The sequence below is a fragment of the Dipodomys ordii genome, unplaced genomic scaffold (assembly GCF_000151885.1).
Source record: "Dipodomys ordii isolate 6190 unplaced genomic scaffold, Dord_2.0 Scaffold20, whole genome shotgun sequence".
NCBI lineage: Eukaryota > Metazoa > Chordata > Mammalia > Rodentia > Heteromyidae > Dipodomys > Dipodomys ordii.
The window spans coordinates 15,862,093-15,889,798 of NW_012267236.1; the positions used below are offsets into that span (position 1 = coordinate 15,862,093).

The 27,706-nt window shown below is 35.3% G+C and overlaps 2 protein-coding genes across 3 annotated transcripts in view; one reads left to right on the forward strand and one right to left on the reverse strand.

Moving 5' to 3' along the window:
- Smc6 (structural maintenance of chromosomes 6) overlaps window positions 1–27,706 on the forward strand; it is a 101,514-nt gene that overhangs the window by 18,374 nt on the left and 55,434 nt on the right. Inside the window, exons 3-5 of one of the 2 annotated variants that reach the window (XM_013013637.1) lie at window positions 1,937–2,003; window positions 25,591–25,623; window positions 26,964–26,991. In XM_013013637.1, the coding sequence (XP_012869091.1) occupies window positions 25,621–25,623; window positions 26,964–26,991 (31 nt within the window). In that variant the 5' untranslated portion in view covers window positions 1,937–2,003; window positions 25,591–25,620. Of the gene's footprint in view, window positions 1–1,934; window positions 2,004–25,590; window positions 25,624–26,963; window positions 26,992–27,706 lie in introns of those variants that run through there. The other variant, XM_013013638.1, reaches the window with a different exon arrangement.
- On the reverse strand, window positions 1–27,706 carry Gen1 (GEN1 Holliday junction 5' flap endonuclease). Its single transcript, XM_013013641.1, has 14 exons — window positions 27,566–27,706; window positions 20,795–20,967; window positions 19,981–20,167; window positions 16,042–16,218; window positions 13,848–13,958; window positions 12,607–12,680; window positions 9,563–9,654; window positions 8,122–8,272; window positions 7,050–7,086; window positions 6,882–6,962; window positions 5,949–6,079; window positions 3,604–3,665; window positions 1,909–2,052; window positions 1–1,349 (listed from the first exon to the last, which is right to left on the reverse strand). The coding sequence occupies exons 2-14, from the start codon at window positions 20,953–20,955 to the stop codon at window positions 40–42; spliced, it is 2,718 nt and encodes a 905-aa protein (XP_012869095.1). The 5' UTR covers window positions 20,956–20,967; window positions 27,566–27,706; the 3' UTR covers window positions 1–39.

Sequence of the window (27,706 nt, forward strand, 5' to 3'; positions counted from 1 at the left end):
TAATGCCAACAGCAATAGAGTATGTTGTATTTATTTCTTTTAAATTTCATTTAAAGTGTTTTGGAACCTTAGTTTTAATCGCTGGCGTAAAGGAAGAGGACTATCCAAACAAGTTTCAGGATCATCATCTTTCTTAAAAAAACTCTGATAACTTTTTACTGTATCTGGAAAACAGTTTTCTTCATTTCTAGCTGTCTTATAAGATACAACAGGCAGTTCAGTTTCTTTAGTACTACTGAATTTGTTGTAGCCACTTTCTTTCAATTGGGGGTTATTTTTCTGAGTACTGGGCTTTACGTTTCGAGTCGTATTCTTTGCTTTCCAAAACGTTGGGTCACTTTCTTCATCAGAGGAGTATTTGTCAAGGCAAACACTACTCTTCACAATTTTCTTAGTGGTTTGCTTGTCTTTTCTACTGTGATCTAAAGCAGTAGTTGGTGGCCCGATGTGAACATTGGAGGTCTTTACTAGTGGGTTATTGACAGTATGTGGTAGAGAAGTATTCATCTTATACTTTTCTTGAAACAGCTGGTCTCCTTTTAGAACTTCAGAGATTCTGGACTCATTTTGCAACTGAATTCCTGCAAGATCATTTGAAAGATGCAATGGACAAGCAAAATTATTATTAATCCTGTGTGATTTTTTTTCCCTTGATAAGGATACTGTTTTGAGGCCCACATCTGGTTGTGCATTGCTTTTGGCATGTGCTAATTTTATATTTATTCGTTCCTTTAAAGGCAAATCCTGAAGATATAAATTAGTAATACCAGAGAGAAGATGCTCTTCAGGACTAATCTTCTGAAGATCCCCACCCAACACTTTATTGCTTGTGGTGCAATTTTCTGATTCGCATGGGAATTGTTCCGGGATATTTTCAAAGCCATGAGAGATGGCTGCTAGCTTTGCTTGAAGTTCTGGTTTTAAGTTGTGAGAGAATGTAGCCCTTTGATTATCTGGAGAATTACTAAAAGAAGTATCTTCCCAGTCAATGGTGCTCAAATGTAGATTAGCAATCACAGATATACTATGAGATGAAGTATTGGGTTGATTAGATTCTGAAATTAGAGACTTATTAACATCTTTAATTGGCTCTGTAATAAAAAGCCTTGGAGAAGGCATTAACTGTTCTTGTATATTCAAACAAGGAGCATCTTCATGTAAAAGCAAGCTGTTCAGGGAGGCAGAAAGAGGTTCCTGTGGTAATAGAGAATGAGAAGAAATTTCCAAATTTAACTTGGAATTCTGCTTAGGAAAAACTTCACACATGGGTTTTAAAGTCAAAGGTGATTGGAAAGTTATTACATCATCTGATTGTGGCAAATTGTTTTCTTTAGGCTTAACTTTCACACCTGAAAAGAAAAAAAAGTATAATTAATACTTATTTCTTTTCCTTAACTTAGATTAAAAAATGAAGAGTTCAGATAAGAAACTATAGTAGCCACTTTTGCCTTTGTTCCCCCTTCAGTGAATTCACAGAAAAGTTGTCAAACATTATCCTTTGGAAACTGTGGTTATTGAGTTGTGTTCCTCACTGAGTTGCAAGAAATAAAATGCATTTATAACTAAAAAAAGTCCTATTTTGCTTTAAAACTGGTAAACATTATTATTAACACCTGGTTGAGTAGACTCAGAGACAGACAGTATACTCCTAGCTTTTCAGCTAGGAGTGTTGGGGATATAGCACAATGGGAGGGTGCTTGCCTAGCACTGCAAATAAAGTTTAACAGTCATGAATACACACACACACACACACACACACACACACACAAAGTTCATGAAGACAAGGAAGAATATCATACTTCTTTTATTCTTCATTTCATAGAACTTTCACCAAAGTTTAGACAAGATAAACTCAACAGAAAAGATGGAACTAGTGTGGTGTATATAGCTAGCCAGCCCAATACTTACTTTTTTGTTTCTTCCCTTTAACTTCCAGCTTTTGTTTTTGGTAAAGAGCAACGATCTCAGGATAGGCTGCTTGAAATAGTGATTCTTCTTCAACTGTAAGTAGACCAAGTTCTCCAGGTTGTTTTTCTTCTATAGCATAATGTTCTAAAAGATCAAAAAGAAAGCAAAGCAACCTTAATTACACATAGGAAAAATAATTTTTTCCAGGTCAATAAGTTTACCAACAAGTTTAACTAAATCATCCACAAATTGGTCATTCGTAAATTTTGCTTGTAACATGATTTATCTAATAGTCTGTTGATACAAGGAAGGAATTTATTTTCTTTTGCCTGGCAAGAGCTAAAAGGAGATTCCTTCAGGTTAAGGCTTTAAATTCTCTTCTCTCAAAGATGGCAGCAGCAGCGTTGAGTATAAAAATGTTTTCTTTGGATACAGGTGGTTGGTTTTTAGCTGAAGAAGTCTACTAAAAAAGGGATTTGTTTTGTAAAACTTTAACATCAACTTTCTTTAAGTGATAGTTTCTGAAAAGAACAGAATTGAACTGGGCATTCAAAAAGACTACAATTTCCTAGACTGCTATTTCAGAGGTATTCTCTCTCTCTTTTCCTTTCTTATGGTTTATGGCACTGGAGATGGAACCAAGTGGGAGTTAGAAAAATGCTCTATCACTGAGCTATACCCTCAGTCTTCCTGGAGGATATTCTCAGTTTTACTGGATTGATATGAATCTGAAAAACAAAAACAAGAATGTCAGGTGTAAACTAACAATATGATATGTAAGTGGTAGGTTAGATTTTTGTATTTATTCTACATGTGGGAAAAATGTATGAGAATCCAAATTATAATGAAGATATCAAAAACAAAAAGCATAAAAATAGAAATCATGTGACCTTAACATGTTTCTCACACTAGCTTGGGATATATTTCCTCCTTAGAGGAAAGTTCTATAGGATGAAGGGATGTGAATGTCAGACAGGGATGACACACTGTCAAACTGGCTAAATCTCTCTTTCTATCCTGAAGGTTTATTAGTTAGTGGAATTGTTGCAACACAATTTTCAAAATCTTTCAGCCTCCTATCTTCCTGTTATGGCCTAGATTCGTTTATCTAATTCTTTATAATTTTATTCTTCAAAGTTCAATACAATAGATTTGAACAAATCTACCTTTATTAATCTACTACTTATTAATTTAAAAGCCAAATAGAAATGAGTTTGGGATCACTTTCCATTTTAAATTATCTGTGTTTTACTTGCCTCTAGTTTATGAGCTAAGTCAGAGTTTAAAGTATCTCTTTCTGTAGGAAAAATGAGGTTTTAAAAAAATATACTATTATAAATTCTCATGAACTAAACAGAGTAAAGAGGAAGAGTAATCTAGCTACTATTTAGCAGACTTGATTGCTCTAAATCAGGTTATACATGAAATTTGATAACCAGACCATTTGTAGAAGGCTTTTCTTAAGAAAGATAAGTCAAAACCCTTTGGGCATAACTTTCCTAATCATTGGAAAAGAAAGATTAAACACATAACTTAAAGTTTATATTTATTACTAATCAAGGTCTCTTTAAAATAACATGACTAAATGAAGAAGCAGATGATGTATATATGACCAAATATATGATATATATATATATCAAAACATATATGATCAAATGTTGTAAATAAAAGATTTTTCTCACAGTAAATACATACCAGGCTTTTCCCATTCTATTTCAAAACAACGGACTCCATTTCTGATTCGGGGCTTGACAATCCTGAAAAATAAAGTTATCCACTGAGGTCTAAGTGTATGAGGTTGTTAGGAACTTTCAATCATAGATTGAATAATTCATTTTTTATTCATCTTTTATTCTAAGTAAAGATATAATGAGTTACTGTCAGTTATTTCTTTAAGTAGTTTATTGAAGAGTAAAAAAAAGTTTTTTTTTTTTTTGCTGCCAGTCTTAGGGATTGAATTCAGGGACTGTGTGCAGTCTCTAACTTGCTTTTGTTCAAGGCTAGTGCTCCACCATTTGAGCAACAGCATTACTTCAGCATTTTCTGAGTAGTTTATTAGAGATAAGTCTCACAGACTTTTCTGACAGGGTTGACTTTGAACTGGGACCTTCAGATCTCAGCCGCCTGAGTAGTTAGGATTATATGTGTGAGCCACCTGTGCCTAGCTTCAAAGAGTACGTTTTTTGTAAGGTATACTGTATATGATGTGAGGCTTTCTCAGTGATTGTTCCTTTTATTATTCTATAACAGCAACATAATATACAATATGCATACAATATATTGGATATTAATATTACAATATTAATATATAATAATTTTTTCTATGATGATTTTTGTTTTAAAGTCTACTTGGTTTCATTATTTAGTAGACATTTGTCAATAAATCTTCTTAAATATGTTTTGAATGCTGTGTAGCATTCAAATATTTTATAGCATTGTTTTGCCTGTTCCTTATAAACACAATATTGCTGAACTTTACTCATCTAATATAATCAGTATTTTAATAGATAAAGTTTAATCCATCTACATTTACTGTGACTATTGTTGTATCTGGGCTGATTGAGATTCATAAGTCTTATTTTGGCTTTCGTTTTTTTTTTTTTAATTGTAAATTCCTGTTTCCCTGAATTGACCCTTTCTAATATTTTCCCTTCATGTTTAATATCTATAATACACTGGATTTGCTTATTGTGCCTTATACTTGTAGTATGATTTGATCGAAGAACATTTTGTCTTACATTTTAGAAAACTCAGATATGAACTCTTCAAAAGTTACTTCTCATGCTATATGCATGCATGAAAATAGAACAATGGAACTTGTTGACAAAATTTTAAGATTGAATAAGAATGGAAGCAGGACTTGAATGCCATACACACTGTATGTGTGTGTAGAAATATCAATGAGCACCAGCTCCCATACAACAGATTTGTGCTAGCAAAAATAACAAATAAGTAAACCATTTCTCCACTTTTCTATCAGCTTCTAAAAGTATACTGGAAATAAATTATTACATAGGTCAAATATTCTCAAGTGTTTTTTATCTGAGTCTTTAAGATGTCTTCTCTCTGATTTGATCAGCACTATGCTTCAATTTCCTAATTTACTTTGACCAAGTTTATCCAGAGTCCCATTTATTGCTTTTTATTTAAACAACCTGTTCTCTTAGGACTTCTTTTTCTTTCTAATCTGGAGTGAACTCATGATGCAATTGCTGTTTTCTGATGTATTGGATTTTTCATATTCGATGTGTTTGTTTTTTATTTTTTTTGTACTTTATCTCTGCCCTCACTTCTACCTCTAATCCTTTGTTGAATACTTCCAGCATGTTTTGGTTGGTGTTTTAATTAACTATCCCAGCCTCTACTCAGATAGGAACAGAGAAATTCTAGCCTCACTGGAAATAAGGCTGCTTCCACCAAACTTCTTGCATTTTTGGTTTCTGCTTATCCTTTAACTTTTGGTGATTTATCTCTACTGCTGCTGCTGTTCTGAATCCAAGGCCTTATTTCTGTCTCCTCATATACTTTATTCCCTTGTTCCTTTTCTGGTTCATAGAAATAGTTAACTTGTTAATAAGCCTTGTTATATGTATTTTTTTTTGCAGTATCTCTAATTACTAGGTAACAGAGTATGCCTTACTATGTTGCCCTGTGAGCCCTGAATATGGTTCTAATATCCCAGCAGGCCTTGCCTCCACCTTGAAAAAACTCAGAGCTACATAACCCACAATGAGAGAAACTGAGAATATTTCACATTATCAGGTATTCAAATTAAACACTGAATATTCATCATACAATTCCTTTTTTTTTGGTGGAGGGGGTCTGGTCATGGGGGCTGAACTCTGGGCCTGGGCGTTGTCCCTCAGCAATTCAGCTCAAGGCTAGCGCTATACCACTTGAGCTACAGTGCCACTTGCAGCTTTTTTCTCTTTGCTTATGTGGTGCTAAGGAATCAAACCCAGGGCCTCATGCATGTAAGGCAAGCGCTCTACCACTGAGCCACCTTCCCAGCCCCCATCATACAATTCTTTAAGTCATACCTGATTGGCTGCAGTTGGTTAGAGTTCTTTCTACCAAGTTTTCTTTCAATCATGTCATAGCGGGTCAAAAGCACCAATAGTTTCTCACAGGCATAGTGATTTGGCCACTCCATTTTTTCGAGAGTGAATCTCTGTAAATAAAATAAACAAGATTTAGAAAAAAAACTCTTAGAGACAAATAATATTCTCTGGTGATACTAGGTTTTCCTTTTAAATTAGCAACGAAGCAGTATTATTGAGAACATTGTCAGAAAAAGCAAGAAGCTTTCTAAAGAGGAAGTATTATATAATGATGATATTGAAAGACTTCTTGGTTTTAATACTAGTATAATATTTCCTAGATGCTGGTTACATTCCTTATTCCTCTTATAGGCTGTTTTCTCCATCTACAAAAAGAACATAATATAACCTGGGTCACAGATTGTGAGATTAAGTGAGAATATATGTAATTTATTAAATCTAATAGTAGTTTTCAAGTGTCCAATACATGTTACTACTAATATGGCATTACTGTGGTTGATGGTGGAGGCAAATAGCAAGTACATACAATTTACTGAACTTCTCTGTGCTTTTAACTATTGTTAGGTTAATATAAATCATATGTTTTAATGCTTATAGTGGCTGTAAGACACAAGTAATATTTCTATTTTGATGACAATACATATCCAAGGTCATTAGCTATATGACCTTGGATTTCATTTACTATATGACTGTTCAAATTTATCTCATTTTGTATATTATATTGCCTTCCACAGCTTTAGGTGTAGACCCTGAAGTGTGGCCATTGTATAGCAGAGGAATAAAGACATAAATAGTGAAAAGCATATAGGTAAACAATAGCTATGTGTTTTAATTGTTAAACCTCCTCTTAAACTAATCAAATCTTTCTGAATCTAACTTTGTACTACCAAGGAAGCACTTATTTTCAGATACCTGAAAGAGTAATAAGTTAGGTCTCTGGTACCAGATAACCTTTACCAATTTATCCTTGTTCACAAGGAATTCTTGAATAACCTAGTGAAAAAAAAATAAATGAAAATCAGGACTTTAAAATGTCTAAAAATTTCGCAAAAGGAATGTACAATTGAATAACAGCATTACCTCATGGAATGGAAATCCCTCACAATGGCAAGCTTTCCTGAAGATTAAGTATATACATATTACTACTTAGTTATACACACATTATATGTACTTCACTACTAAATCAAGCAACTTTACACAGACCCTAAAAAAATCTCACCAAATATCTTCTCACTTACTAAAAAATAGTTATGTACTGTATTGTTCCTGGGGTTTTGAGGGGTAGAAATAAATTTTATTTTATTTCTTTTTATTTTTTTATTAAAAAAATTTTTTTTGGGTCCATTCGTGGGGCCTGAACTCTGGGCCTGGGCGCTGTCCCTCAGCTCTTCAGCTCAAGGCTAGTACTCTACCACTTGAGTTATAGCACCACTTCCGGCCTTTTTATTTTCTGCTTATGTGATGCTGAGGAATCGAACCCAGGGCCTCATGCATGCAAGGCAAGCGCTCTACCACTTAGCCACCTTCCCAGCCCTGGAAACAAATTTTAAACTCAGTACCCTATCCTTGTTAGGCAAGCACCCTACACTGAGCTATCCTTCTGTGCACTACCACTGAGCTATCTTTTAAACCCTTTTTAATACTTTGAGATGGAGCCTCTATTGCCAGGGAACCTTCTAGGACTGAGATCGTATTTTGGGTTCCCTAAAATTTTTATGACAGGTATGTCCAGCTTTTTCTTTCAGGAATTTCTTTGCCTGGGATGGCCTGGAACCACAAGTCATCTGATCTTAGCTTCCTGTGTAGCTGGGAGGACAGGTTTATGCATCTACTGGTTAGGGAGAAGTCTTGCTAACTTTTTGACTGGCCTTGAACCTCACTCCTCCCAATTTCAGCCTCCTGAGTAGTTAGGATTATATGTGTGAGCCACTGCACCTGGCTTCATATACAGTATCTTAAATAATCATGAAGCTACTCCTAAGAGCTATTAAATTACTAAATTATGCTTGGCTGGATTTTAAAAAAATAGAATCAAGAAAAGAATATGCAAAACATGACTAATGTAAACATGTGGGTGAGATTTAATGTGCAAATAATTTAACGACATATATAGAGCATGCCAGAAAAAAAAGAGTGTTTAAAACAAACTTACTTCATAATATTGTTCTCTACTCCATGCAGTTGCCTATCATGTTCTGACTGGTGCCACTCACAAGGACAGCTGTATTCATAATCATGGGGCTCACAATACCTATCACTTTTGCAAAATTTGCAGCCATTACGCTCATGATCCTTAGGTGAACCTTTTTGGAGACATTGAAGAAGTATAACTTTCACTGCTTTTTACAATTGTCTTATAAATGCTTGCGTTTGTTTTGCTACGATCTAAAATTTAGTATTTAAAATTTAGTGTTTAGTATAAAGGTTTCAACATACATAGATTGAATAGTGTAATGCACACTACAGTAAATCTTGAGGTAAAGTAGAACTTAATCCTACCACAAAACACCTTTAAAAATTACTCTTGTATTTGAAAGTTTAAATTTGTAATCTGAAAGTACACATTTATTAATAATCAGTAACGGGAGAACTTTCTGGCATCTGTACTAGCCACATGCTAGAAAAGTCAGATTATTAGTAAGGGATTCATTTATTAGAAAAATTCATGACTTCTTTTAAGTAGAATATTAAAAGAATATACCAGTTAATTACCTCTTCCAGGATGTGACTCTGAGTTATGGGTATAGTTATTTTTAAACTGTGCCAGGAACATGAACAGAATATGACTGCATAACAGGTGTAGGGGCTCTAATTTCCTTTAAAAGCAAGAGTGATAACCTTCAGTATTGTTTTGAGATATGGAAGAGTGCAGTATTTGGCATGACCAAAACCTTGTCACTTGTAATCATAGAAAATATAAAATGGTATTTTATGTATTTCTCACAGGATTTAACTTATAATTTAAAAACGTTAACAAAAACATATTAAGAGATATAAATACAGTTGAATTTCTTTTAAGAGATGATCAAACATGATCTCCTAGTCTCTTTTCGGAGGGAAAGGCATTTCTGACCCAATATTATGTTCAATGGCATCTCTGTTTCACTAAGACTAATGAAGACCCAATGCATTTCCAAGAAGAACAAATGTGCATTAGAAATTAGTTTTAAGTCACGATCTTTACACCCAGTTGAAAACATAAGACAAAAAAAGTTTTAATAATGTAAATATAAATCACTGGTAAAAGGAATGGTTTCATTTCCCTTTAAGACTCTGTTTCCCCACTCCACAAAATGAGTTTATAAATCAAAAGATGATGTTAAGATCCAAGTAATTTGATATAATAGGTTTAAATTGTACTTCTCCTATATTTATCATTTCAATTACATTATTTCATTCCAAAAACATTCACAAAGTGCCTTCTTTGTGGATATAATACAACTCCTGACAACTGCAAGGCATTCTCAATATAGTGGCAGGACCATTTGAAGACCTCACAGTGTTTATAAAGGTATGTAAAAGTACAGTGGGAACAGGAATAAGACCAAGGGGGTCAGTCTAATATTCTAGAGCTATTTTTCAGCTCTGCTTACCTGGGTGGGAGCACACAGAGCAATGAGCCACTTTTTTAGTGGCTAGTGGTTGTGAAGTAGCAGAACAAGATTTTTCATTCCACTGATTAAACCTTTAACAGAAAAATGTTTAATGAAAAAAAATAAGCTAGGTCATAAAAATGGCAACTGTCAGTCTATTTCATTTTAACCCATCAAATTATTTTCCCTGTAATGTCGATCAATTTGATAGCCTAGCTTGGGAAAAGCCACAGTGACAAGTTTTGGAATGTGGCCTCAATGACAGAGAGTAGAATTTGTTAAGAGGACAATGTGTTGTATGTATGGGTGTATATATAAAATTATATCTATGCATTCACCCTGCTTTTTAAAGAAGCTTTTGATAGGTAGCATCATGTGGAAAGAATGATCTGGATATTGAATTTTGATCTCTTCTTTGTGCCAGAATACAAGACAAATACAACTGTATAAATTAACATTTTTTTCTATATTGGAAATAAAAGTCAAGAGTAACATATAAAGACAAATCAAATGCTAAGCTACTAATTTAACACTTTTAAAAGTCTGGATCTCAAACCAGGTGCTGGTACGCCTGTAATCCTAATTACAGAGATCAAAGGATCATAGTTCAAAGATACCTCAGGCAGAAAAGTCCCTGAGACTCTTATCTCCAATTAACCACCAGAAAACTGGAAGGAAGCTGTGGCTCAAAGTGGTAGAGAGCTAGCCTTGAACAAAAGAGCTCAGGGACAATGCCCAGGCCCTGAGTTCAAGCCCCATAATTGACAAAAAAAAAATCTGGATCACTTGAAATAATCATTTCTTGGTCTCCAACACAAATAGTAAAACACTACTTATTTAATGAAAGATTTTAGGAATAGTTATTGAGTTCACTGGGTAATATCTAACACCTAGAATAATTATTTAGCTGCTAGAATTTCATTTACTAAAAATTCACATTGTTTCCAGATAAATACTAAATAGTGCTTCAAAAAATTAAAAATTATGGAAAATTAGTCTAAACTAATAAAGAGAACATACTATAATTACAAAAAGACATGTAATTTTATTATTTTCAAGTGCTGACAAATACTAAACACCGCCAAAAAATACAAACTTGCTGAAACTATTATGTAAGAGTGTCTTGCAGGTAGCCAAGCACAGAATCTGCTTGCTTTTCCCTTTTATATTATTCTTTTTCTATTCTCAAATGGTTCTCTCATTCACCCCTATGACCAAGTATGCCCTTCTCTCCTCATTTAGCACAATAGTCATGGATGTCAATAGTGGACTTAAGCCTTAGATTTGCCAAGAGCTTTATAGGAAAGACTGCATGGGACATTTCTTTTTTTTTTTTTTATTTTTTATTTTTGGGTCTGGTCGTGGGGCCTGAACTCTGGGCCTGGGCGCTGTCCCTCAGCTCTTCAGCTCAAGGCTAGCGCTCTACCACTGAGTCACCTTCCCAGCCCCCTGTCACTTAGCATTTCTTTCCAGATATTCACCATCCCAAACCAAGAGCCAAGACTTCCAGTCTCCTTTTTCTTTTGGTCATGGGGCCTGAACTCTGAGCTCTTGAGCTCTTCAGCTCAAGTCTAGCACCCTACCACTTGAGCCACAGTGCCACTTCCAGCTTTCTCTGCTTATGTGGTGCTGAGGAATCGAACCCAGAGCCTTATGCATGCAAGGCAAGCAGTCTACCACTGAGCCCATCTTCCTAGCTCCTTTCTTTCTTATTCATCCTATATCCTGCTACAATTAATATTAATTTGTATAAACCACTGCTTTCAGCAAGTAAATACAACTCATGTAATTTAAAAAGACTAAATAGTAGAGCTTGTAAATTTCAATATAAGCTGTATTTTCAATTAGCTTGAATCCCCAAATTATAGAGCTCAAATTAATTATAATGAAGCCAGACACTGGTGGCTCATGCCTATAATCCTAACTACTTATGAGGCTGAGATCAGACAATCATGAGTTGAAGCCAGCTGGACAGAAATGTCCTTGAGACACTTATTTCCAAATAACCAGCAAAAGGCCAGAAGCAGAGGTGTGAATCAAGTGGTAAAATGTCAGCACTGAGTGGAAAAAGCTAAGCAAGAACTTTCCAGGCCCGGAGTTGAAGCACACAAACATATGAAAAAAATTACCATAATTAATGTATTACTAAATGTGTAGCTGCAGAACAGTCCAAAGCAAAACAAATTTATTTTTTGGCAGTACTAGTATTTTGAACTCAAGAGTTCCATGCTTGCTAGACAGGTGTTCTACCACTAAAATCATACCTCCAGTCCTTTTTATTTTAGTTATTCTTCCAGATAGGGTCTTTGTGCCCAGAACTGACCTTAACTCCAATCCTCTCTCCCACCCATGCCTCTCACAAAGCCGGCATCACAGATGAAGGCCACAACCCCTGCCTTGGTAGTAGAGATAGGGTCTTGCTAACTATTGCCTGTCTATAATTTTCCCTTACTCATCACCACCTCTCACATGGTTAGGATTATATGTGTGTGCCACCAAAATAAAAGCTTTGATCAAGTCTTTCTTCTTATCCCACCTAAATACTCAGGAGGCTGAGATCTGAGGATAGAAGTTTGAAGCCAGCCTGGGCAGGAAAAGTCCTTGAGATTCTTATCTCCAGAAAACTACCAAAAACTACCAGTATATAAAAATAAAAATTGCAACAGGCTATATATACTTCATTTATTAAAAAGTAAATACAATTTAAGGTTTCCAATATAAAATTAATTTTAACATGTTAAACTAGTCTGAAAATGCCTATGGTTACAAATAACTTTAAATAAATATATTCATTTGACACCACACTAATTCTATTTAGTGAGTGAATAACACTTTTTAAAAAAATATGTATCCCATATGGCTTAGAACATATATATTCTCTTCCTTTGGAAAACTTCAAAATAAACAAATTACTTTAAGTGAAAACATGGAACAGTTTAAAAATATAAAACCCCTTTTCTAGGATGCACAATCATTTATGTAATAATCACTATTAAACTCAAGACTAAAAGTCCAATCTTGCAAGAAAATAATGTTTTAGTTACCTCTGAAGCAAACTTTGCCCTTCTAAAATCTGTATAAGTTTTAATGCTTGTTCTTTTCCAACTCCAGGGATTCCCTTTCACAAAGCAGAAAAATAAATTCAAATGTTAAGACCTAGAGAATGGCAAAAGGGTAGCTCATAAATTTAATGGAAGCTTGTTCAGTCAGAACAAAGTCTCTTCTCTCTAGACTTTACCTTGGACATGTCAATTGTTAGGTATTTTGAGTATCATCCTTCCTATATTATGATTTAGCTACATCTCAAAGCAAAACCTGATGGAGCACAATATTAAAAATATTCAAGGAAAGTGCTTAATTAGGATACAAGAGGTAAAAAATCAAAAGCTTAATTCATTATTGTAATTATTTCTGTACTAAAACTGGTTTCAAGTTAGCTATTTCTAGATTTTAATTACAATATAATTACATAGGAAAATAAGGGTCTTTTACTTCAGAAGAATTACAATAAAATGGCTTGTGGTAGTTACAGGTTTCTTTCTTCCTGCTTTCTTTGCTTACTAACTTGAAAAAACTGGCTTCTATATTTAGCTATTTAAGACTTAAGTTAGAAATCAGAGATAATGATTTTATACCTTTTATATTTTAATTTCTTTTAGCCTAAGTGAAAAAAAGTTATATGCTGCTCTTCTTTGAACTTCTCAGGTATATGTGCGTGTGTGTGTGTGTACGCATGTGTGCATGTGTGTGGAGAGAGAGAACTGTTCATTTTAAGGCCATGAACAAAATGTTTTCATGAACAAAACCCAATGCAATGTTGAAAGGCATTGTAAATGGCTCACCTCAATAATCATGTTGCTTAGCAACAGTAATGCTACATTGGGCATATGCATAACTGGAAAGCTACGATGAATACTGAAAACTAAAAAATAGACAAAACAAGAACAGAAACTAGTACTGGAACAATATAACAAAAGAACAATTTCTGTATTTCTCTGAAAGTATAGTCACACTTGAATGCGTCAGCTTTTATGGTGCAGTGGCTTACTCAGATTCAATCTGTAGTACTACTTATTGTTCTATGCTTGTACATACATTCTGCCTCACAAATCAGCTTTTTAACAGCATCTGAAATGCTCATTATTTTAGTTCCTGAGTACTTTATTGTATTTAAGCTTACATTTCTAATTAGAGTCTCATAATCATATCACATGCATATTTATACAGCATGTAAGGTAGCAAAAAAAGCACACTATGAAAAGTAAATGAATATAGTTCTGCTTGCCTTTGGAAGATAATCACAACCAAGAAGTATTGCTAGTCCAACCAGAGCATCTCTGTCCAAACCCAGTTTACTCTTGATAGATGACATTGTGTAACAGTCAACATGTGGGTCCTAAAAAAAGTACACATTCAGTAATCCTCAAAATGTAGCACGTGCTCATTCATTAAACAGTACAAAAAGATCTGCCAAGGTTAGGTATTTTATCTATCTGTCTGTCTGATTGCCTGTCTATCATCTACTTACTACTGTAGTTTGAAATCAGGGCTTTATGTTTGCTAAGCAGGGGACTCTACCTCTTGAGCCTTGTCCCCACTTTGCATCCACACACATTTTGTCTGTTATTTTTGAATAGGGACTTCTATTTAGGATGAGATGAGTCTGTCCTAAAATCCTCATATTTACCCTTTCCATTTAGATGAGATGATGCCTGTGTGCTATCACATCCAAGTTTTATTGCATGAAAGGGGTTTTATGGGCTGGTTTTTTTTTTTTTTTTTTTTTGGCTTGGAACCACACTCTTCCAAATAGCAGCCTCCTAGGGAGTTAGACAAAGAAGCATGAGCCATTGCACCTGGCTCTGTACATGTTTATTCCTAAATTTAGACTAGAAAATTATTTCAATCACTATAATCTTCACATTTCAATAGACAGCCATAGCTTCAAAAATGGCTTAAACATAAACCATGGGGGAAATTTTTTCTTCTCTTGAATTGTTCTTTGGTGTCTAAAAGGTATGACCTATAATACATATGATAAAAAATAAACAGTCCCTGTAATTATTGAATTTCCTAAGTTAATTATTTTTAGTAGCTTGGTGCATGTTCTTCAAAGACAAAACAATTTTCCTCAACACATACTAATACTGAATTAACTCTACAAAAAAGTAGAACTAAATAAAATACTGCAGTATTTTTTCTCCAGTAGTATGTCTAAGTATCTTTATTTTCATTACCACCCACTTTCTTTTTTTTATTAAAAATTTTTTTTATTGTGAGAATACCATACGGAGGAGTTACAATTACACGGGCAAGATAACGAGTACATTTCTTATCAAGTTTATGACAGCACTTACACTGTTTTAAAATGACAGCTTTGTAATGGATTGCACTGACTTGCGGGTGATGTTCCCAGTGGGGCACTATTTAACATCTGGAGAAGATAACATGATTGTTTGCTAGGAGGTTGTGTGCCTGGCCACAATCCTTGAGATGTCTAGGCACAGGCTCCCTTGTATTGTAACTATAAGGTATTTAACCATTCCTCTAAGAGTGTTGGCATTTTCTTTTTTTAAAAAAAAATTTTGTTGTTTTGTCTTTGCCCATTTGGAGATGTTTTTAAGCATAAAATAGTAAAACAGGTAATTCTTGGTCAAAACAATATACCTCAGATACAATTTTGTGATGTGTTGATGAAAATGATATAGAGTTCAAAAATGTGAAAAAAAAGTCCAGTCTGGTAGATAAGTCTGCATTTTGAGGAGAATAAACTATGTGTCAATGTTCTTTTTAAAATTTTTGACAATGTTTTCATGCATGCATACAATTCTAATGTTTAAATGAGCTTATAACATATCTCTTCAGAATATTTGTAACTTATTTATGGTCCAAACTTCCAAGATCTTTTCTTCTGTATGAAATGAAGAGTAAAAAGCAATTACTGTATATTTTAATAACAGTAAGCATTATTTTATTTAGTAAGTGCTATTCGGCAAGCATTATGGTCAACATTTTACATGTATGTAATTTTACTCCCTTTCCCCACATGGCAATCCTGGAGTTTAAATTCAGGACTCGCTACTCAGGTGGTTTATCACTACAGCCAGTGTTCTAGCCTAATCAGCTCTTTGAAAAAGGTAACTTGCAGCTGGATATATTGGTGGCTGATACCTCTAATAATAGGTTTTTTTTTTTTTGCAAGACTCCATCTCAACAGAAGCTAAGCATGGTAGAATGCCTTTGTTATTCCAGCTGGAGAGGAAACCTAAAAAATAGGTGGACTGCAATCCAGGAGCATGTCTGGGCAGGGCAGCAAGACCCTATCTCAATAACGAGCACACAAAGTTCTGAAGACCAAACTCACAGGTAAAGCACCTGTTGAGTAAGCACAAGTCCTTGAGTTTAAAACTTTCATTAATATCAAAATAAAAAAAAATCTTGCAAATAAACAATGAAGTGAGACAGAAAATATAAAATACCTTTGTGTTCATAGTGAAATTCCTGTAAACAGTGTGGGCCCCATAGAGGAAGGCATCCCCATCATTGGTAAGACAGCCGTCTACATGGCCAGCAGCGTTGAGGTAAGCACACATGGCCTCTGCTTCCCCCGCAGCTTGGACCCAGGGGATTCCCAAACATTCAAGCATTTCAAGGCACTGAAACAAAAAGTAGGTGCAAGACATTACTTTCTCCAGTGCTTAAGTTATTTTTGTACTCATCATACTGTTCATTTTCTTTTTCTAGAGACACCTGGTAGAGAGCAATAAGATCTTAAAAATTATACAGGATTACAGGTGGGATTTGCTTTAAGATAATGGAGGAATCAGATAGTGGGTAGGGAACATGAGACAAAAGAGTTGTTGATGGATTGGTGTTGGATTACTTCTGAGCCAATTTAAAATTTTCTGTCATGAAAAAGTTTAGATTGTTAATGTCAATTACAAAGTAGCCCATATTTGTTTGCCACTGTTTTGTTCAATGCTATTATCTTCTGATTCTGGAAATGTCTTTAAGAACTTGTGTGTGTGAAACTATGAAATTGCTTTTTCAAGATGAGCTCTTCCAAAGCAGATGCTAGTACCAATTTGGTTTAAGGAATTAAATTTATTCCATCTATCTATGGACTAATAAACACATATTGATCATATTAATTGCTAGCATGCTATATTACATAAGAAAAAAAATCTGTCAGTGGTGCCCAGTTGGACAAGTTTTCAAAAGGCAAAGATTCTTTTTTTAATTTTTTTTATTGTGAAAATACTGTACAGAGGGGTTACAATTACATGGGCAAGATAATGAGTACATTTCTTATCAAGCATTGTAGCCTCCTCCTTTGTTTCCCCTTCCCATCTCCCCCACCCAATCCTTCCCCCATCACCAAAGTTGTAAAGTTCGTTTTTGACATAAGGACTAGTACATCTCATTGCTGCAATGGGTCTACCTGTATCCTTATTTAAACGACTTGTTTTTGCCCTTCCCCTCCACAAACTATACTGACATCAAATACAGTGAAAGCAGGGGTTATACTGTGGGGGAGGGACATACAAGGCAACATCTTATAAATAATCATCTTATAAATGCGTTAGAAACAATCGCATGAAAGAAAAAAACATTTGAATACATATCTTGGGGTTCATTCCCCTAACATCACCTTATCTGACCTTTTCTGCTTGACTCAGACATACACTATTTATTGCAAATACGGGAAACCATGGGACCTATGTTTCTTTGGGCTTGGCTTACTTCACTTAATATAATTTTTTCCAAGCCTTTCCATTTCCTAACAAATGGGGCAATGTCATTCATGTTTTCAAAAGGCAAAGATTCTTTTAAAATAGAAAATTAAACCTCTGCAAAGACAATGTACTTATGGGTGGGGAAGTGCACCTCTGTTATCACAGCATTTGGAAGGCAGAGGCAGGAGGATTATATGCTTAATGTCAGCCTGGTTTACATGGCAAGCCTTTATTTATCTTTCCTTCTTAAAAAACAAGACAAAGCTTTACTTCTTGGTATTCTATAGCCAGATAAATTTATTTTTTCTACAGTCTCATTGTTACCTTAATCTTAGATAAAAGTATCCATTCAAAGTAAGCAAATATCAGCTCCTGCTACCAAGTGTCCTTTCAAAGAACCCATGGCAGAAATTGTAAAAGCAAGAAATGGATAAGAAGGAAGTGGGGTCTACTACTGAAAGCAAGGAAACATGAAAACAAGAGATGAGCAATATTTAGCTGATAGTATATGCCCAGGAATATTTAATAATAGTAATGAAGAAACAGGAATGGAACAATTCTTTTAAGAAGAGATAGCGATACCAGATATGTGATGTTTTAAGGAAGAGGTCCACAAAAATTTCCAGGAACTAATTTTACAAGAAGTAGAGTGAAGCACAGACACTTACTTCAGCAATTGGAAATTATTAGGTGGAATAATTCAGTACTTAAAAACCACATTAAAAAAAAGCAACACGTAAGGATGGAAATGAGACAATATTTCAGAGAGGAAAAGAGTAACTCTAATGTGATGAGTAACTCTTTTATGTGATGCCTTTTAAAATATGTTTTAAGCCAAAATTGAAATGACAAATTGGAACTCAAAGAGAATACAAGATTTGTATCATTAATACCCAAAGACCTTGCACAAAACAAAAATAACAACCTTAAGAGAGAAGTAGGTAAGAGACCTAATGAAGGAGTAAAAACTGAAAATGGGTGTGATAATTAATCTCATGATTAAAATGTCAACATGTGCCAAATGAAATATCTGTATTTTTGCATGACACAAAGTTAATTAACCATCCAAGTTTCTTGTGAGTGCAATGTAATTGTTTATTTCACATATGTACTGATAGTAAAAACATTCTAAATTTTGCTTTATCAATTTCATTTTTGGTAAATTTAAATAAAATCAGAAAGCACAAGAAAAAGGTGTATGCACAAAAAATACTGTCTATAAGTTCATGTATAGGAAACTAAAGTGAAAATGATACATACAATCTTAGGAAGGGTTTCCAGCTTGACACAAGTTAACCAATCACTACGTTACATTTCAAAAGTAAGTGACAACTAGGAATTATGGATGCTATGTTAAGCAAAAGCCCATAATAAAAATGATTTGTGTAGTATTATAGCAAATCTTTAAAAATATAACACTTGAAAAGAAAATAATTAATAGGTTCTTAAAGTTTTACTTATACATGTGTATATAATCAACTAAAATCATATACTAGATATATACATATGCACATATAGCAACTAGATAAATACATATGTATACATATATATGGATCTAATTAGATATATACACACATAAATACACTATAACAAATTATAAATAATATAACTCATTTTGTACAAATGTATGTGTGTGTGTGCTAGTATGGGGCTTGAACTTGGGTGTTGTTAGATTTTTAACTCAAGTCTGCCACCTAACACTTGAGCTCTACATTTAATTGGAGATCAGTCTCACGGACTTTCCTGAAGGGGCTTACTTCTAATCACTGTCTCCAGATCTCGGCTTCCTGAGTAGCTAGGATTACAGGTGTGAAACACTAGCATTTAGTAACCATCACTTAAAAAAATTACAATACCTTATTAAAGTGAAATATTCCATAGATAAGCTATCATAAAATTTTAATGGGTGAAGCAGGAATTTCGCATACATTCTGGGAACCTATGTGCTAAAGATGTTACAAAGGATAAAATGATCAAAGTCCCTACACTGTGTATTACTTTTTTTTTTGGGGGGGAGGCGGGTGAAGCTGGATGCAAGATGCATTGGTGATCAAGGTGATTGAATTTGGCCTTGTGTAAGGCTTCAACCACATAATCTTTATGCTGTGGCCTGGTGTAGACGCACATGATTACCTGGTCAATGTGAATTTTAGCCACTGTGCCTGGGTACTTCCCAAAGGCACCCTATATACCTGCCAGAAGCATAGATAGGAGACAGTGTGAGATCAAACACGAACATCTCCTGGGACTCTGTTTCCAAGGTCCCAGAGGACGTCCCATACAAAAAGCATGCTGATAAACTATGTACACCACCCAGGGAATTCTGTTGACAGCCAGTGCAGGAGTTCCAAGTTCCTGTGAGAAAAGGCCCTTAATGGGCTTAGTTAACGACAGATGTGCTAGTTATTTTAGAGACATTTTCTCTTATTTTGATCACATTCCCGCAAAGTGTTCAGAGTCAGAACTGTGCTTCAGATAAGTGAAAAGTCCTGCCTTTGATGGCTCAGAATTCCTCAGTGCAGAAGCCAGGACTGAACTCAGGCCAGTTTTTACTCTAAAACATAAAGTTTTTTGTTTATTCTTCTAGTTGCAGCCCAGTTAATAAGTATTAAAATGTATTAACTTCATAGAGTTCATGTATTCTGCAATTCAAATCAGAATTAACTGAATAAATAAGCTCACCTCTTTCAAGACTGACTTGAAATGTGATCTCCCTGTTTTCTGAGACCACATTTTTCCAGAAGTCCCGTAACGCATCTGATTCCTCTTGTTTATGACATCAGCTTTTAGCTGTGGTGGCACCCCTTCCATAACAAAAACTAGTTTTACATCCATTTGAGTTAAATATGAAATACGAAAAAATAAATTCCTGAAATACAGAAATTATTGACATATTAATCACTGTACTGACAACCAAAGTCTAAATAGCAGTACTACCAAAAGGTAAGAATATTCAGCTAGTATAAAACATATTATATTTAATTAATTAGGATTTGATTTTACTTGCTGGGTAAAACCATTAGATGTTTCAAAGCTACGAAGGCTTACGACTATTCTTGCTGCTATATAGAAACTTGAAGAACAGGCCAATAGCAAAGGAAGGGGTAGAAGAAGAGGTTGTTTCAGCAGTATATATTAGAAAAGAGTTTGGCAAGGACTGAGGATATGGAAAGATAAACCCCAAGTATGTTTTAGAAGAAAAACTGGCAGGACTTGATGGATTGATTGGATGTGGGCTAGAGGTAAAACAGGGAGATAATGTCTCTCAAAACCCTACTTTTTATTATTGGAAGCGCTATGATGGTTATGCTTAATAGAGGTTAGATACATGGGTCTGGTGGTTCTGATGTTTCTAATATACAAATTTGTAAGTCAGTACAAAAAAAGGCAGACTTGGATGTATGAAATATATTTTGATAAAAGAGAAGTAAACTTAAAGTAAAACCAAGGCACCATGACTGCATTTGCAAGCATACATTTATATGCATTTTTATACCTGAGGTGAGGCTTCATGACCGTTCCAACCATTTTTTTTACTGTCTGTGCCTCACACACCCAGAGACTGAGATCGACTGCAATGGTTTTCCCACTGAGATTCTGCAAATGGATGTGTTGCTTAACAGGCTCCAAAATTGGCCACAAGTCATTCACTCCCATTCTGGTGATTATCTACAACACATTTCACCAAATCAAAACAACAACAAAAAAGTTAAACCCAAAAGGTCAAAGCAGGAATTCAAACAATATATTATGAGCAAGTGCAAATTCAGGATAATTGAGATGTTTCTCCTGGCTATTTATTAGTCAGCATTTTGAAACAAATCAAAAAATACCCAAAACATTAAAAAAAAAAGTAGGAACTGCTTTTTTCTTGCTATTAGCTGTCTCTTCAACTCTGTTGTCATCTACTTAGAAATTTTCTTTCTTTTTTTTTTGTCGGTCATGGGGCTTGAACTCTGGGCCTAGGAGCTGTCCCTCAACTCTTCAGCTCAAGGTTAGCTCTCTACCATTTGAGCCACAGCACCACTTTTCGGTTTTTTGGTAGTTTACTGGAGATTAGAGTCTTATGGACTTGCCTTCCTGGTCTGGTTTTGAACTGCACTCCTCAGGTCTCAGCCTCCTGAGTAACTAGGATTACAGGTGTGAGCCATTGGCTCCCAGCTACTTAGATATTTTTTATAGGCTAACGTTAAAATATTGAACATCTACATGCTTTTCATTTGTAATTATCTGTCAGACATGTACAGCACTTGCCATAAAGTTCAAGTGTGACTAGACAAACACAATGTCAGATTGCTATCTTCTTAATGACTAAATACATCCGAAACTAGAAGGTAGGAGGCAAGAATATATTAAGATGATATGCAGACTCCTTCCAAATAAAAACCACTGTACTCTTTTCCTTCAGCAGAATGCATCTAAATTTTCTCACATTGTAAGGAAAAGACAAATGCTACAAGTGTTGCTATCTGTAATTTTCCCAGTGGGTTTTTTTTTATAATTTTAATTATACAATGTTACAAGGACCAATATCAGTATCATTTTGTGCACTCATTTTTTTATGAAGTATACACATATACATTATGTCACTTTACAAAGAAAAAGACAGATTTAAACACAACCAAGCATCCAGTCTTTAATGTGGCCCACTAATAGCATTGTCTTTCACATCAAGTTCTGGTTAACTTTAACACTGTGGCAGATTCAGTTATTTTAAAACATTGTGGTTAATTCTATAACGGGAGACACAGAATTTCTAAGATATTTGTATAAAAAGAAATTAGATCTTTAAAGCATTAGGAAACAAATCTATTCTTAGTTTTGCTTTCATTTGTCTTTTATAATTTATAGTGGAGTAGATTGTTACCAAAGAACATTATCATAACTCATCTAATTTCATTTCATTGTGACTACGATTGTTACTGCCAAATTTAAAATCAAATGTCTTCTGATGTAACCATTTTTTTTCTAGAAATCTATTTTAAGGTATGTTATTAGAGGTGCACAGATTGACACTATATAAATATTCATGGTAGCATTGCTTATGATACTTGGAAGAACCAAGTGTCCATCAGTAGAGAAACATATGTACTGATGAAAAAATAGTCTCCAAGATCCAAAATGAAAACAGAGATATATGGGGTATAATGAACAGGTACTAGTTATATATCAGGCATGATTGTAGCTTAAGAATAGAAAGAAGAGCTGGGTGCTGGTGGCTCATGCCTATAATCCTAGCTACTCAGGAGGCTGAGAGCTGAGGATTGCCAGCCCAGGCAGCAAAGTCTGTGAGACTCTAATCTCCAATTAACTACACAGAAAAGTTGGAGGTGGTGCTGTGACTCAAGTGGTAGAGTACTAGCCTTGAACCAGCACCCAGGCCTAGAGTTCAAGCCCCAGAACTGTCAAAAAAGAATGGGAAGAATCACTCTTCAAAGTATTTAACTCTGTATTCTGTTAGTTTTAAAATAATTATATGTATGTATTATTGTTCACCATACTTTTTTTTTTCCTCTGTCAGTACTGGGATTTGAACTCAGGGCCTAGGCATGGTCTCTGATCTGTTTTACTCAAGATTAGCGCTCTACTACTAGAGCCACAGCTCCAATTCATGCTTTTTAAATTGGCTTTAAGAGTCCCACCGACTTGCCTGATATCTTGCACCTGCCCCTAACTAGCAATATTTACATGGTTTGCCTCTTGACTAAATATTAAGAGGCCAAATACGCATAACATTCATGATGAAATTTTAAAAAGTGATGCTTTACAAATCTGAGTCCTTGAAGATTAAATGCAACTTCAATATGGCTTTCTGAGAGATGCTCATTTTCCAATTCCCTTCATTTTCTCCTTTTGTGCTATATTTGTTCAATAAATCATTACAAACTTTAAAACAAAAAGAGGCAGCCACCAATGAATCAAGCCTAGAATCTCAGGAGGTTGAGATCTGAGGATTGTGATTCAAAGCCAGCCAGGGCAGCAAAGTCTGTGAGACTCTTATCTCAAGTTAACCAGCAGAAAGCTGGAAGTGGAGCTTTGGCCCAAATGTTACAGAGCTAGCCTTGAGCAAAAAACAAAACAAAACAAAAAACAACTGCAGGGACAGCAAGTAGCTCAGGTCCTGACTTCCAGACCCAGGACTAACACAAAACAGTAAACAAAAACATGTGATCTTGGTCAAGGTGAATCTTTTCTCTGGCTCTTCTAACTTTTTTAGTCCTGCCTACCAGGGCTCCATTGTCTCATGTAAGTTGCCCACACGTATACGACAGCATAAGGAATACCACTTGGGCAATTTTATTATGGAACCAATTTTGGAGTATCTACATATACATGAACACATTGGGGATGGGACCCATGTCTAAACAAGAAATTCTTAAATTTCACATATTCCAAATACATATGGTCTGAAAGCGATTTTAAGTAATTTTAAAACATAACCAACATCTAGAGTATTGTAACAACAGCTATTTAAACATACACTGCTATGAACATTAGCTAAGAAAACATAAGGAAAAAATGGTTATAACAAAAATATCTGTTGATACCCTAGAAGTAAAATTTGAGTTACTATGTCTATGCTAAAACCACTCTCCTCTTTTTTTTCCCCCTTGATTATGTGACAGAAAAAAAGTCTCATTACCAATCCTTTTCAATGTCATATTCTTTATCTCAAATCTTTCTGAATCATTAGGTACCTTAGTGTACTGTTACCATGTATCAACTGAAAAATATAGGCCTTATTTTTAATATAAGCATCAAAGAATTGCTATTGCAGAATATACTATTTTTTTTCTGAATGATAAAAATCAATATGACTTTTTAAAAGAGCTGTATTCTTTTTAATGACACATTCCAACAAATGTTTTTAATCCTCCAAACTTATCATTAATTTCTCCTAGACCTTGAATCATTGCATAATGACACAGTATTTACTATTTTTAACTAAAAGATACAGTAATATGCTAAGCAACAATGTTCAACGGACCAAGGAAACACATGGGAAATGGAATATTTCTGCATTATTCTGGCCTTCTCTAATATTATTGATCCCACTGATTCTGATATACTCTGAGTTCTTGACTAGAAGTATCTGTCTGGTTATTGTCTTCCTATTGTGACTAATATACATCTTTTCTGTTTTCTTTTGGAGAAAGGGTAAAGTAGGTAGTCCAGGCTAGCTACTTACTCACAATTCTGCTTCAGCCTCCTAAATGCAAGGATTAAAGGCATGTACCACCACAACCTGCTTTGCATCCAACTCTTGATTTTACCGCTTCTCAAAATGGTGGTCTTATTCTTTCTCCACAAACCTGTGATTCTTGATACTTCGATTTACTTTGTCCCCAAACAGCAATGGATTATCAAGTATTTGACCTCCAAAATACATTAGAAATTTCTCATTTCTAATGCCACTCCCCTAATTTTGCCTGTCGAAAAGTTAAGTCTTCTAGTAAGCCTTACTGCTTCTACTTTTTACTACCTTTCACTGCCACACAACCCTTCCACCACAAAAGCTCAAGTTCTTATTGAAGATCATTTATAAAAGTAGAATAGTATCTCAAAGTACAGCATGGGAACCAGCAGCTCACGCCTGTAATCCTAATTATTGAGGAGGTTAAGAACAAAAGGATTGTAGTTTTAGGCCAGCCTGGGTAGAAAAAAAAATCATGTTCTCAACCGATAGCTGGGACAGCATTGTGCCTGTCATCTCAAACTACATGGGAGGCCAAGATGGGAAGATTGTGGTGCCAGGCCAGCCCTGGCAGAAAAGTCCATGAGACTCTATCTCCTTAAAAGCGAAGCTGGTACAGGGGGGAAGTGTCAGTGGTCCTAGCAACAATGGAAACTAAAAAGCAAATTATAGGTCCTGGATGGGAGGCAGGATCTATCCTAAAAACAACCAGAAAAAAGAGGGCTGGAGGCATTTCTTTGAGATATCCTGCCAGTCTCCCTAGAGACATCCTAAGTTCTATCCAAGATCTCTAGTTCCATCACTGCCTTTCCTTCTTTGTCACTTTTTTTGTCTGCAATGATATTACATAGCAATGGCTAACACCATGAAAGCACATAAAATTCCTAAAAGGTACAGAAAATTCCTAAAAGGTACAGAACACAACAGCTTTTAAAATATCAAACTACACTGAAAGAACAAAGATTCTTTCATGAGGTCACCATCCACAGGAGGAGGTTACTTGAAAATAGCTCATCAAGTAAAATCTAAAAAACTCCATCTATTAAGCTCACCAAAAACAATGTATAATTTTGCTTGGTTTTGTATTTCCTTAATAGGGTGAAAACTGAAGCTTTGTGCTGTGGAATATGGTGAGTCTCTACTCAACCAAATCTCTCATAATGAAATTACTGGTATCAATATGATCATGCAATCAATACATAGTACATACAAAATGTCTCAATATATTCACAAGTCTTAAGAACACAAAAATACTTACATGAGTCAACAAAGACAGAACAGTACATAGCAACTTAGCTTCATAACCTACGGATGGCTTCAATTTCATAAAGAGTACTAGAACTGGAACACAGAAAGCCTAGGGAGGAGCTCTTGGATACATAACTGACTGTCTGACCTTGGGAAGACATATAACCTTTCTTCAGAGTGAGATTATTAGACCAGATGAATTACTTTGAATCTGATGAACAATTTTGGTAGTTTGGAGTAAATGATTATTACTCTTATTTCAGAAATGATCATTTAGTAGAAAGAACATCAATTTCTGCTTAAAGAGTTTAAGAATGCACTTCATGTTAAAACACAAACAAATCCTTTGATGTAGCCATATGGTGTTCATAAATCAATTCATGCTCCTTAAACTTCCTTAAAAGCTATTAAGCTTTTATTGGTTAATTATAAAACTGAATGAGGTGAGAAAAACACAGTACCTTGCTAATTCCACTAATGAATCAAATTTAAAGAACATAAAGTCAGTGCTTGATTTATGCAATAACGTGCATTGCACTGAGTCAGGCTTTCTAATTTAATGTTGAGCAAAAAATTATACAAGATGAGACAGAACAATTAAATCTCCCAATTTTCATTTAAATGCCTATACTTTCATATAGACTGACAAATGGTGTAAACTTTGCATCAGTGCAGGACTTTATTTATTGTATGTGATTTATCACATTTCATTAAGTAATATTTCTTTTAAAATCAGTTTTATTTTTTATATAAATGTACCCTACACTTTGAAGCCTACTTATTAATCATATCATTATTAATATTTATTAGAAATGCTCCTAGATGCTGGAGATTCAATGGATTAGATTTAAAGTCCTGGGTAAGGTGAGGGGAAAAGGATAGTGTAACTTTATTCTCAGACAGCAGGGCCAGTGAAGGAGAGCAAAATGTGGGAGGAGCAAACAGACAAAAGGTGTCCCCACCTCTTTTGGGGCAAAGTGAAGTGTCATCTAAGCAAGGATTACTCCACTGTATTCCCCATTCATTTCTAAAACAAGAAGGCCCCATTTTCAACCCATTTTGTCGTACTTTAAACTAGTACATGGCAATTAAATTAGTATATAGTTGATTATCCTGATATATCTGAACATACTTTACTCCTTTTAAACATAAAAGTGCTTTTGATTGATAGAATTTAGTAAATGGAAGCCAGAACTTTGACATCGATTTGATCCCCATCCAGGAGGAAGATTTGGAAGTACGGAAGGAAGGTAGGTTACAGAATATAATCAGTATACTTATAAAGGGTTGTATAAAGAATGAAAGTGATTGGAAAACGACACCTACGAACTTCACTGGTTCGTTATTCTTTAAGGGGTTTACAGTATCGATTAGCGTAGGGCAGAAAAAGTTAGGCATCACAACCCAAATAACTGTCTATCTGCACTTTACGCGGAAAGGACACCACCAGGTCGCGTTTGGGCATCGGGGAAGGCTGGCCCGATGACCTTCAGCGAGGCGTGGGAGTCCATCCCTGGGAATAACAGGGAGGGACATCGGGGCCCAGTAGCCTCGGGAAAGCGGGTGGGGGAGCAGAGCGCAGGGTGGCAGGAGACCTTTCTGGGAGTAAGTCGCAGGACCGGTTCAAGGCCAGGCCTGAGAACTTGAGCCGGGTGGGTCGGACGTCTTGGCTCAGGGTGCGCACTAAAATGAAGCCACAGAAGACATTTTTAGAGGAAGCTGAAGGTGGTCGGTTGCGACCCGGGGGCCAACACCGAGTTCACCCCTAACTCCGGCCGCCACAGGAAGGGGCGCTTGATCTCTCCACCGTCCCGCAGGACTTACCCGGACAGCCCTTCCTGCTTGGCTTTGGAAGAAGCCCCTTCGTCATTTACAGTTGGGCCTGAAGTCTAACTACTGCTTCCAACTTCCTGAATTTTCTTAAAAATAGAGAACAAGCAAATAACACGACACAGCCCCGAGAAC